This window comes from Molothrus aeneus, chromosome 4 (genome assembly GCF_037042795.1).
Source record: "Molothrus aeneus isolate 106 chromosome 4, BPBGC_Maene_1.0, whole genome shotgun sequence".
Lineage (NCBI taxonomy): Eukaryota > Metazoa > Chordata > Aves > Passeriformes > Icteridae > Molothrus > Molothrus aeneus.
This window is the reverse complement of record NC_089649.1, coordinates 28,893,016-28,905,830: the sequence shown is the minus strand read 5'-3', so window position 1 is coordinate 28,905,830 and position 12,815 is coordinate 28,893,016. Positions and strand designations below refer to the sequence as shown.

Sequence of the window (12,815 nt, the reverse complement as noted above, 5' to 3'; positions counted from 1 at the left end):
AGCTGACACAGCAGATAAGTGTGTGGAAGGATATTAAATTAAATACAGCCATTTGCAAGCTTCCTGAATTTGAAGCAAACTCAAAACACCTCAAAAACTTTGTGTTTCCACATTTGTTTAGTACACTAAGCAATACCCAAAGTGTGGCATGCCTCACACACACATTCAGCTGTGCCTGTACCAGGACATGCACACAACCATTCAGGCTGTGACAGCCCCTGGTGAAAGGAAAGCTGTGTCCCCAGTAACAGCCCCATGCTGGTCACTGCCACTTCCCTATCACCAAAAGCCAGAATTGCACAGTGTTTTTCCAGCCTGGTCTCACAATGGTTTTGCACTGCTGCAAAAGCTCTTAACACAGCCTCCTGCAACATAAGGCATTTTCCACCTCGGGATTTTCTCTGCTGTGAAATTCTCACATTGGCAGCTGGAAGGACAATGCAGACCCTGAACAGAGTTACACTGGCCATGTTTGAGGTGTATTTAGATACTGCAGGCAATGCTAAAACCATAAGGCAGGGAGAAAGGCCACATCCTTTGCTGCCTGATGCCAATCAGCTGGAAGCCTGTGATTCCCACTGCCTAGGGAGGTGGGAAACCACCTCCGGTTTGCCAAGCTGTCACCTTCCTTCCAGTCACGTCTCTCTTCAGCAACAAACTAAAAACAAACTATACAAATCCTACATGGGGAGATTTTACACTCAAGGTCAAGTTTCTACTTCTTCTCTGTAGCTGCTGGTCCGGGTTTGCAGGCTGGTGTCACATGCCAGAGACAGTCTGCTGCACAAGAGTGGGGAAAACTTACAGGCATGAGCATGGGGACGACACAAAGGCAGAGAGAAGTTCCTGGGTCAGAGACACATAACACTCTCCCCACAAAGGGCAAAAGCACCTGAAAACAGCCAAAAGGGATGGATATTAAGGAAGGGAGAGCATAAATGTGAAGCCCCATAGTTGGAAAAGGAGACAGGGCCAGGGCTCCTCCTGCATTGCATGGGAATGGGCAGCAGCAGCTGGGGCAATGTGGGATTTGGTTTCTGCAGAGGAAACATAAACTGGGTGGGCTGGAGGCAGCCAGCAGTAAGAACTGAGGGGAGGAAGGAAAGGGAGGTAGCTGCCACAATTTTTCCAGCAGGGAACAGAGAGAAGGCAGGAAATGCAGCTTTGGTGCCAGCACTGCCCCAGAGCTCCTCCTGCTCACCCAGGCATGGGGCTAGCATGACCCAACACTAAGCATAGCAGAGAGCTCCTGGGAATCACCAACCCCCAGGCAAAAGGCTCCCATAAAGCCTGCTCACAGCACCCAGCAAACAGCTCCTGCTTAGGGACCTGCTACACAAAGAAATATTGACAAGGCAGATGCCAAGGACCAGCCTCAGCCAGCATGGCTGTAGGTTGGTAAGGCTCCCCTCCTCAAAACATTAATGAGAAATGTTGGATGAGTGCCCCTGTGTCACTGAGTATTTGAAACAACCCAAGCACAGCATGATTTGCCTCTCTGCATGTGTGGACATAGAAATCTGGGCACTTAAATAGCCAGTTTTAAGGGAGTTTTTTATTGCCTTAGAAGAAAAGCAAACTTCCTATGAAAGGCTTTTAGTCACCAGTTTTCTTAGTGTGCCTTCTGCTCACGTGAAGGTTGGTGGATATCTCTATTACTGTATACTACAGAGGGATGAGTACATTGTTTGCACTCCACAGAACGATAAATGCGCTCAGCATGCTCATCAGCACTCCAGCCTTCCTTGAATGAAGGCTCCAAGCTCTGCACTTCTCTTTATTTAAACCTGTTAAAAGTATTTAACAGGTTTTAATTAAACCCTTTAAAGCTATTTAAACCACCAGATTGTCACCCTTTGATTATGATATATTTGTTTGTCCACGTGTAAGATAAAAGCCAGGAGTTTCTAAGGACTATATTATAGTACATACAGAAAATGAACTGCCACCCCCTCCCTTTGTGTTAGTCAAGCTAAATAAATTTGAAAAATGTCCTTAGAGGGTGCTATTTTATATAGAAAGCTTTATACATATTGTGCATTGCTGAACAGAAGGAGAAAAAGAAATAAAGGAGAGCCCTTTTCCTTGCAACAGGAAGGGGTAAGTGTTGGTGCAATTCACCCCCACCCAGAAGGCAGAGAGAAAATTGTAATGCTTACAATGCTTTTTCCTTAACATGCTATTGGCAAGCCTATTTTTGTTTCCCATGAAAGAGCACGTTTGGGTAGGGCAGATACAGAACAGCCAGAGCGGAAGCTGAGTCCCGGTCAATCAGCAGCTCTCCTTTTCAATGTGCTGCAGAAGTTAGGAAAGTCATATAGCTCTGTGCTATGTTTGTGACCCAAGTGCATCTCCAGCAGCATGACTAATTGTATAATTCAGGAAAGGGTCACTGCAGTGTCTGCTATGATGTATTTATTTTTAGAACATCCGGGATCAGCCCAGACACCCATTTTAGCCACACCCGCCCATGCCATTCTGTTCCTGACAAAGCTCTGAAAGCCTCTGGAACATCCAAAAGCAGTTCCTGTCAGAAAACTCTGTGGAAACACTGTAAATTCCTTCTATAATTAATGTAATTCCATGCTCACTGGTCCATTGAGACTCTCTTCATCTTTTCCACACTGCCTAGAACAAAGGTTAAATGGTACAGAATATCCCAAAGGGAAGGCCCCAAATGGGCTTTGCAAGCCCTGCATGCAGCACAGTCTCACTGGAGTTACTTTACAGGCAAGGATGAAGGGAACACTTTGAAAATATCTCATTCCTCTAATTGGCACATACAGCTGATGAAGACCTTCTCTTGCCTGTCTCTATCTTGCCAAGCTGATTATAACTCGTGTTCTGAATTTCTACCAATCTGATACTACTGCTAAGGTCAGATGCAAAACTGAAAATCTTCTCATACACTTTACGTAACGAAGTATGCCCATTTAAAAACAAAGTTACTACAAAGAGACTTGAAACAGAGTGTCAGCACTGAGAACTCATCCTACCAAAGAGCAGTGGGAACTGCTGCATTAGCCACGCTGGCTCCCACTCTGAAAAACAGCTTCCTACAGCAACAGAGTGGCCTGCATTCAGGATTCCCAGGCCTGTCAAAATCCCAGCTCCCAGTCAGTGCACTGGGAAGCCATGGTGAGCTGGGAGCTGATCCCATCATGCTGGTGAACAGCTAAAGACATCCCTTGTACTTTCATTGGCAATTAAGCAATTGTATTCCCAGGACAATTACAACTGTTACATTACAATTGTGAATGAGCTGTTCCATTCCTACACAAACCTTTCTGCTCTTCTTCAACCTTTCGTCCCATGAATGATCAATCCCCACTTTCTATTTTGCATCTGGAAACAGCAGTTCCTGCCAGCTCTTGGAAATGCAAGGCGAAAGCAAATAGGGAAGAGGCAGACAGTGCACTACAAGAAAGCATCTCTAAGTCAGTAAGATAAATTGGGCACTAGTTCACCTAAATTCAAGAGCATTAAGACATGCCAGCCACATGACTCCATTAGCACTGGGGATGGCTTGCAAAAGTAGTGGAATCCTCTGGAGCCATTTGAACTAGACAGGATAAAATGTGCAGAGAACCAAAAAACCACTGTGCACTGGGAGGATTTTTTTGCCTCTAGTACGTGTACTGTGTCCTTCCCTTGCACATCTCAAGGACTGGGTTATTTGGCATAGATCTCGAGTAAGTCCTTTTTTTTGTTGCTGGCATGTTGGAAACTAGTGAGTTGTTCAAGCCCAACACTTTTTAAAATACATTTGCTATCTTCTGAATAACAGCAAATATATTTATAAACTACTTTTGTAAGAAAAAAAACTTCCTAAAGAGAACCTAAAATTGTTTTGCTGGAAGAGTGTCATGGTTTGACGCTGGCACAATGCCAGTGCCCCCATGAAAATACCTTCTCCCTGGTGTCTGCTGTGAGACCAGGAATAAGCAAAGCAGGCCCCCACTTAGAAATAAAGAAAAAAAGACTTTATTAACTAAACTACAACTCTAAGTAAAAAGAAACACACAGGGAAAATGAAAACCTTCCAAAAACATTTCCTCCTCCCCCCACCAAATTCCAATACATCCATCCCCCAAATTTCAACTCTCAGTCCATCACCACCCTTTAGATAATCAATTCTCAGTTCATCAAGAGGAGAGGAGTCCTTCTTGTGCCATAGGCTTCCCCTGGAAACACCCTTGAAACCTCGTGTGTTTCCGTGTCACTCGTGGCACTGCTTGGAGAACATCTACTATCGTGACCTCTTCCTTCCATGTCCAGTGCCCTCACCACTGCACATGGACTAGAGCTGCTTCTAGGGTCAAGCTTTAAGGATGCTTTGTCCCATTCCAAAAAGAGCACAGTCTCACTTTTGGGACACCTGTCTGCCCCAGATTTCACCCCCTGGGGCCGAGGGGTACCAACACTGAACCCTCTTGGCTCTGAGCCATTGCCTCCCCCTAGATGCAGTCTCTGTGTCACAGGAAACATGGTTCTGTCCATGGCTATAACAAGGAGAGTCCAGCTAAAGCCACTCCATCATCTCTTCCCACCTAAGATTCTTCTCTACTCTTCCGAAATCTTTCACTTGCCCAGACCTTCACACTTGCACATTTCCTTCTTCCATTTAATCTCTATCTCTCTTCTAGGAAAGGTTAATGTTCTGCAAAGTTTTCATTGTCCAAAAAAGGGTTAAAAGCTCAGGCTCCAACCACCCGGAGACTCCCACAAGTGGCCGGACACCTTCTCGCTGCACCCCCCCTTCTCCTCCTTCTCGGCTGTGCTGCCGGCACATGTTATCAAGTTCCAAGGAAGCAGTCACAGGCACAGGCTGTACTCTCTCTCTCTCTCTCTCCTGGGGGAGCTGCCTGATACTTCCTGGTGCTTCTCCCACCCTTCCATGCTGGGGCCTCTTCACCTCCCCTCTCTGTCCAAGCCCCGGCCTACCTCACTCGGCTGTATGGCTGCCCTCCCCGGCCCAGCAGGAGCAGCTGGACTGGAGAGATCCGAACTCTTTCCCCGCCAAAACCCAAGAGAACTTCCCACGGGAGTGCTCTGCTTTTTAACCCCTGTGTTCTCAGAGGCATATCCATGTGCCCAGTGGCCACACCAGGTGCCAATATTAAAATCTGAACACCTATTGGTGACCACAGCATATCCCTAGAAAACCTACTTCCTGTCAAAACACGACAAAGAGCCTTTCTGGGCAGCCAGCCTTTGGTGTAGCTACAACTTCCAAGGATTATGTGATCTGAGTCAAAACAGAGGATGTCCAGACTCCATCTGGACTCTATAGGACATCCAGAAAGCTCCATAATTCAAAGAATTCAGTAGTTTTCACAAAGAGGTTTTAACAGTCCTTTGCAAGAATGAGTAACAACAGTGGAATTGCACACTGGTCCCAAACGTTTCCTTCAACACACCACACATTTCTGACTTTAGGAGCATCTGGAGGAGTTAGGGGTAGATGAGGTTTGACAACTCGGCAGAAGTTTCAGAGTGTCGAGAATTGCTGGGTAAAGAAAACCCCCAAATTATTGCTTTTGTGGACTTTGAATGGCCATGGAAGCATCAGCCATGTATCATGTCAAAAGCTGCCCCTCTCTACTGGACATGAGACCTGGAATTTGGGTGGAAAGGATTTGAATTACACATTTCTTTGCAGAGTAATCATCACCTATTTTTGCCATTTTGTATAGAAATATTTGGTGATATCTTTGCTTCTATAACCTTTGAATGAGTTTGCAAACACCTATATTTACATCATCTATATTGTTGTGATATATAACCCATGCTGAGATGAGGAGGAGTAATTCATCTGTCTAGGAAAGATTATTTCAGGCCTCCCAATGGGATATCCCTCCCAATGGGATAGATAGCACCCATATAGTAATGTTTAGAAGGTTATCAACACTGTATTTCAAACAAAACCTTAGACTCAATGTTGAGCATGAGAAAAAGTAGGAAAAGTAGTAAAAAATTAAGGAATATATGGGGTTCTGATCACTTCAGGTAATTATTATGCAGTGGAAAGATACCTCAACAAATAAATATTTTGCAGAGGAAAATAATGCAAATTGGCCAAGAAGGTTAGAAAATCTCCTGGCACTGTTTTCCTCAGACCAACTAAAATCCAAAGTTTTTGCCATTCTTATGAGTTGTTGCTTCAATAGCTGAATTTCTCAAGCCCAAACCCAACATTAATCTCCTGCTAAAGATTATGAAAGAAGAAATCTGCAGGAAGAACAAACATCTCATTAATATCATAATGTTAATTGATTTAACCCTAAAGTTACACTGACACTCCTCACACCAAGTAAATCACACCATCAATCACACTGAGAAATCACACCATTAAGACAAACTGAATGTGCTTTTTAGAATGATTACTTATCTTGTAGAAATCTGCAGACAGAAAGGCTGCTGTAGTGCTCCCATCCCAGCAAAAGACATAATTTTGTCAAAGTGATAAGACAAGGCAGAATGGTTACAGCAGAAAATTGTGATACAAAATTACGTGCCACTTGCTCTGTGGTTTCAGAAACCTGAGATGCATTGCTATCTACAACATGCATCTAACACCCGGAAGCACATTACTGCCATTGCAAAAACAAAAACAAAAACAAAAAAAAAAGAAAGGATTCAAAATTGTTGTAAAACTACACTATTGATCTACTGATGTATAGAATTTGCACTTGTACCAAAGGCAAGTATCCATTTTCCACATAAAAGCAGCCAGAAAATCCTTGTCCTGTTCCTAGTTTGAAACATAACCTTTGGAGTACCAGCTAGTTAGTCTGGCCTGAAAGGGGTTGTTGGCCACTCTGACTGCTGAGAAAAAAAGTATTTTGAAATTAATTTGGACCCTTCCAGACCAGCCTCTAGTACACGTGTGGGTGGCAGCAGAGAGCTTTCTACCCCTTCCTACAACACCCCAGCAGATGACACTTGCTGAATTTTATTCCAAGTCATCATATCAGCAAGTGATCATCAGCTCAGTCTTCTCTCATGGGGAGGTAGGACCAGAAGGCACAGTGTGGAGAGAAGATCATATTAAATTGTGTCAAACTCCTTTTCCTGTGGCAGGTAGGTCTGGCTGATACCACATGCCACTGTTAGGGCATCCAAGGATCCACTTTCACAAGAGGAGTGCCAAGGTATTGCTACCTGATATGCCAGCTGCTGGAACAATGACAGTGACTTGCAGGGCTGCAAATCAGAGTTTTGACCTTTCTGGTTTAAAGGGAGACCTATTTTAATAGAGAAACCCATTTTTAGAGTGCTAGTTGAAACCAAAAGTAGTTGTTTGTCTTCCGAAGGAGCCAAATATTTAATTCCTCACTTGCATTTGGAAATAACGCCTGCTACACACAAATCCAACTTTGTCTCTCTGTTTACTGAATTGTGAAATAAACCCATTAATGAGTCTTCCTTGAGCTGCTGCAGCAAAAATTACAAACAACACCACCCTCTCCCCCCACCCCATTTCATAAGGGCCATAAATAAAAATGATGGTTTTCCATGAGATTTTACTAATTTTACATGTTGAACTTAGTCTGGCTATCAAATAGTACCAGTTAAATGTACTCCCATTTCAAGGTTAAGAGATTCTTAAAGATTATTTTCAATTTTTACTTTTGCAGTATAAATTATAGTACAAAAAAAAAAAAGTTAAAGTACTTCAGCAGGTTTTTCCACACAAGACTCAGATGTATAAACAATTTGAGTCCAAATTCGAGGTACTTTCCTAATTAGGAAAAAAACCTCACAAAACCAAACCAAACCTCAGCAGATCTTTTTTTCCTAATTTATAAACTAGTGAAGATTAATAAGAACTCTAGTTTTGAACACAGATAAAAAGAGTCAGCTAAAGAAAAGATAAGATATTCTGGTAAATTTTCAGAAAAGATAATCAATTTTTGGGCATGTTACACAGCATTATGTTTTCCCAGGTTTGGAACTGAATGCTGTAGGCAACTTGCCCTTAATACTCAGTTTCCATTTATTTTGGCTGTAAATCATAACCAAGCAGGTATCAAGCCATCTGCTTCTATCCTCAGTAAATGCGGCAAACTTGCTTTCAGGTTTGGGGATACAATATGCAGTTTCCTTCTCTCCAGTAATAAATACACCTTTAAACTCCATTAGTCAAAAGCTGCCCCAAAATGCAAAGGATCTAATGAATGAAAGGAATGTGGCAGCAGGGGAAAAAAAAAAGAACAAAAAAAAATCTGCACAGGAATAAAAATTCAATATTCCATTAAAGGCTATCATAAGTTCCAGCACTATAATTTGATTTTTCACAAAGCTAATCTTGGCAAACCGCTAGAAACAGTGAAAAACAGTGAAAGCACCAAATACAATTTCATTTTTTTTCACAATAGGCAAATCCTCAAGACATCCAAACTTTTGGCTCCAGCAAGTTAAAGGTGTAAGAAAGTAATATCTAAACCCCATTCACATTTCTCAAATTTCCAGAAATGAGACAATGATCCAACTTTGACTGTCTGTGCCTTGCTGGTTTTCCAGAGAACAAACATGAATAATAACCCAGAGTGAGGTGAGACCATTCTCAAAAGCTTTCATTGCTCAAAACAGTTTAGTTAGTATTTAATTTTAAAAATTAATTTTTAAAATACCTGAGGGCTTGTGAGCAGAGAGCACAGAAGCTGGAAAAGGAAAAGGCTATCCATCTCCTCTAATTTACATCAACAAGAGCAGCATTCAGACAGCTGCAAATGTGTGTAGTAACTACAGGAGCCCTGGCTCAGTGGAACTTTTCTCAAGCTATCAGCTTGGGAGTCAGGATTAACCAGCTGTGCTATAGGTTTGGGATGCTACACAGCATCCCCATAATGAGGAAAGAGGCTGGGAAACTCATATTTTAGGGCTGATCCACAGTGAAACAGAGCAGCTCCAAATTATTTCAGGGGCATTTGGACCAAACTCTCAATGCCAAGATTTGCTCCTACCTTTAAAAAAAAGAAGTTCCTTGTTTCTTTGTGGTGCCATCCACACTGACAGAGCACTCGGATAAAGCTACTTCTGGCTGTCAACAGGGGTCAGCAATCGGGTGTTAACATCCCAGCCCTGGAGATGTCCAACACAGGGTGACTCATTCCAGCCCCTCTGCTCAGGTGCACAAACTGGACACGCCTAGCCCGATGCCAGGAGGAGCACAGCCCTCTGTCCTCTGACACCACTTCTGCAAGACACCAGCCTGGGTGCCTGGGTGAGAACGATGCAGTGCTGTGCTACCAGCACTGTGTGGAGGATGTTTGCTGTGCTGTGCAGCCACAGCCACACTGTATTCCAAGATCAAGGCACAAGAAAATGCAACATCTAAACACTTACATTATAAGCACATGCCAAGGCTTCTCCTCTCATCTTTTAGAAGGAAACAAGTTCACCTTTACACATTTTTAAAGTAATTACATCCTAAGGCAGATTCAAGAGCATTCATATTTGATTACTATAATTTGACATTGTATTTTTTGACACATTCCAGTGCTGCCTGTTTAAAGCTGAAAATGCTATGAACCAACCTAGAAAGCATTTTTATTTGAGCTACATTTTGGAACAGGTAAGAATAAAGGGCAATATGCCAGGAGAACTGAACACCTTGAGATGAGCATGAAGAAACTCCTATTTTAAGCATGCCATTTAACTCCCTAGAGGGCTGAGAAAAGTCTAGGTAGGAGGAACAAGTTGTCAGGGAGCTATCAGCCTCCACATCTGTACCTAACTGAGCCTCTAGTAATGTGCTGACAGAGGGCTGACTCCACTGAAACATTATGGGCTTTTAAAGATGAAAGATCCCAGGACAAGTAAGAAAATTGCAAAGAAAAGCACTATGAGCATACAGCTGAAGAAAAAGCATGACATTTGGAAGCCCCACAGAAGACCAGGTATATTCTTTACTAACCACAGTGGAAATGTCCTATGTATGATATACAAAAACTACACAGAGAAACACCTTGTGTGTAGCATATGAAAAAGTTGGAAGCCCGCACATTTGTCTTGGTGAGCTTTGAAAACAAATTACTCCAAAACCTGGGGGAGGGAGTATAGAAACACTGGGGTGGGATTTGGTCTTCTCTAAAAATCATATTATATATAATAATTATATTATAATTCATCATTTAAAAATACTAAATAGCTGGAGAAAAGTCTTGTTGCTGTCTCCAATGCTCAAAAAAGGGAGAGTGGTGTGAGTCTCCTCACCATCACTTCCCAGCTTCAGATTACAAGATTCTGCTGTTATAGCCCAGATGACCAGAGCACTTTAGAGATCACAAAAAGTGGAAATTCAAGTAATCTGGTCCAGCTTTGCACAACAGACAATAAAACCAGTTCTGTCTTAACAGGTTGGTGCATGGGGCCGCCTGAAGCAAGCTTGGCTATAAAGCGTATAACTTTATTTCACAAGGTAGAAAAAAACATACTCCAAATTTCCCCATAAATTTCCTTAATTTTCTGGCGTGAATTTACCAATAGAATTTCACTACCACATCTATCTTGCAATTAAGTGTTAAAAAATACTGGTTTTCCCTGTTTTACAGAACTAAAATCGTTCAGAACAAATGTATCATATATAAAATCTGCTTATTCACTGTCATCATTTCTGCCATGTTCATATCATGCAGAGGAGGAAAAATCCTTTTTTAAGAAAGGACTGTACAAAATTAGCAGGATTCCTCCCACCTTTGTATGTTGCTTTCTGGTAAGCTTTATGGACTGTTGTGTTAAATATGCTCTTTTTGATGCAACTCCACTTTGCTTTTCAGAAATTGTGAAATTAAAGCTTTGACAATGACAGGAAGACTATTTTTACAAGGAGTAGCAGACAGAGAATAAATAGCACCCCAAGACAGACTTTTGGGGCTTGTACTTACTTAATATAACTTTAAAAGCCGTTCTTTCTGTGGCACAGGTTTATTTTTAATCTCCTTTATTGATCTGTTTTCCTAACAGCAATGAGCCCAAGCAATAGAATAAGATACACCACATAATACTAGATTTCAACACATAACCTGAGCAAAAGTTGATTAACTTCATTTAGATCAGGTAATCTAGTGTTATCAAATTTTAATTCTGGTTAATAGATCCTTTTCAGGAAATCTATAGGCATTTGTGGAAGCTGTAGCCCAGAGAGAAATGAAATGAAAGTACAGATAAAAGGCAGATTTTACTTCAAATGTATCTTTTGGCAAAGGTGATGATAGACTCTGGCCCTTGTTGCAGGTTCTTTCACCCTTTCAGGTTTTACTAGTTAATTCCATTTTAAAAGCATGATCTTTCAAGAGGAAGAATAACGAAAACATCAGCTCAGTGACCACCTGAACACCAAAAATTGTATTAAATCTGTGCATTTAAGAATCATATCTAAAAGATACTGTGCCCAGTAACCAATGTGACCCCTGGGCTTGCAGCCCTCATTATCTGACACTTGACAGATGTTTTAAGTCCCTATATATTTGGGGCCAAAACTAAAATAATTTCTTAAAGTCATTCTTGGCCAAACCTATAGCTGGCATAGTGCAAGGGAAATCTATCAGGATGGATCTAATTTGCAAATGCAAAAACTGCAAAATCTTTCAGGCATTTCAATTATCCCCTTAAAGCCATCTTTGCAAAAATGCTTTAACATGTAGAAGAAAAACAGAACTGCAAACTTTTGTAAATACACCTCTGCTTTTGACTCCTCTCAGATTTAGGAGCTTCATGACACCTAGAAAGAAAACTGTCACAAAAATACAATGGCAGGAAAGTTTTTCACAGAACACATATAACTCAGCTGCCAGTTAGTACCTTCTCCTCCAACACACAGTCTTTCAATCACTGCAGTAGAAATGAAGAAAAAGCACACACCGACTGACAGCTCAGCTTTTGTTCACAAACCACTTGAGAGATGTGACAAGTCTATCCAAAAAAGCCAAAGAACTTACCTCCCACAGTGCAAACACAGAGTACAGCAAGGAAAAAGAAGGCAGTCGCCAGGAGCTTCATGCTTGGTGGTAGTGCTGTCAGCTCTCCCTTGTGCAGCTGGGCAGGGAGTGCTCTCACTCTGAGGCAGGCCTTAATTACTCCATGGAAAAAGGTGTGTGGTGACTGTGCCTGGTCACAGCCCATTCCTGCTTATTTTGGGGACTTTGATAAAGAACAGGAGGAAATACAACATACTCCCTCTGGGAGTTCAGTACAGAGGAGATTTATTGTTTCAGTCCTTACAGGAACTCCTTTTCTTTGGCAGTGAACCATGTTTTTGTTAATACATTATTTTGTTCTTCTTCAGTCATGAGGTCAGGAAGGTTTTTAAACAGAGGCAAATCTTTCCTTAGGATATATTATACATCACCAGCTTTCCTACTGGAGCTTGGGATCCTTTCAAAGCACATGTTTGTGAGCAGTGAGTGAGCCCAGGTAGAGGGGGATAACACAGCCAGGAACAGAGGAGCAAAACAAGCAACAAGAGCCCTCAGCTGGCTCTTATCTGGGCTGTGTAAAGTGGCCCTGCTGAAAATCACAGCTGCTTCATGTTAGAGAGTCTCCCTGAGAGAGCTGCCATCCTGCAACCAACAGGATGCAAGGGCCACCAGAATAGGGAGAGGAAGTGGCTCCAACAAGGTGCCCCAGCAGCGAGAGGCTCTGGGCTGTGCAGCTAGAGCTGGGGTGGGGGGTTTTCTTTTACATGGAAATGGGTCCTCTTTTTTTTTTTTTTAATTTGAGAAATTGCAACCAGCCTTGACTGTATCTGCTCAATTAGTTATGGAAAGGTTTTTTTATTCCCATGTGCCATGGGATGGGAGTACAGACCC

The 12,815-nt window shown here is 42.2% G+C and overlaps 1 protein-coding gene across 1 annotated transcript in view; it reads right to left on the bottom strand.

Annotated features, from left to right (window-relative positions):
- Positions 1-12,067, bottom strand: part of EMCN (endomucin) — a 55,397-nt gene extending 43,330 nt beyond the window's left edge. Inside the window, exon 1 of the mRNA XM_066549015.1 lies at positions 11,946-12,067. Within this exon, the coding sequence (XP_066405112.1) occupies positions 11,946-12,006 (61 nt within the window). The 5' untranslated portion in view covers positions 12,007-12,067. The remainder of the gene's footprint in view (positions 1-11,945) is intronic.
- Positions 12,068-12,815: the final 748 nt, after the last annotated feature.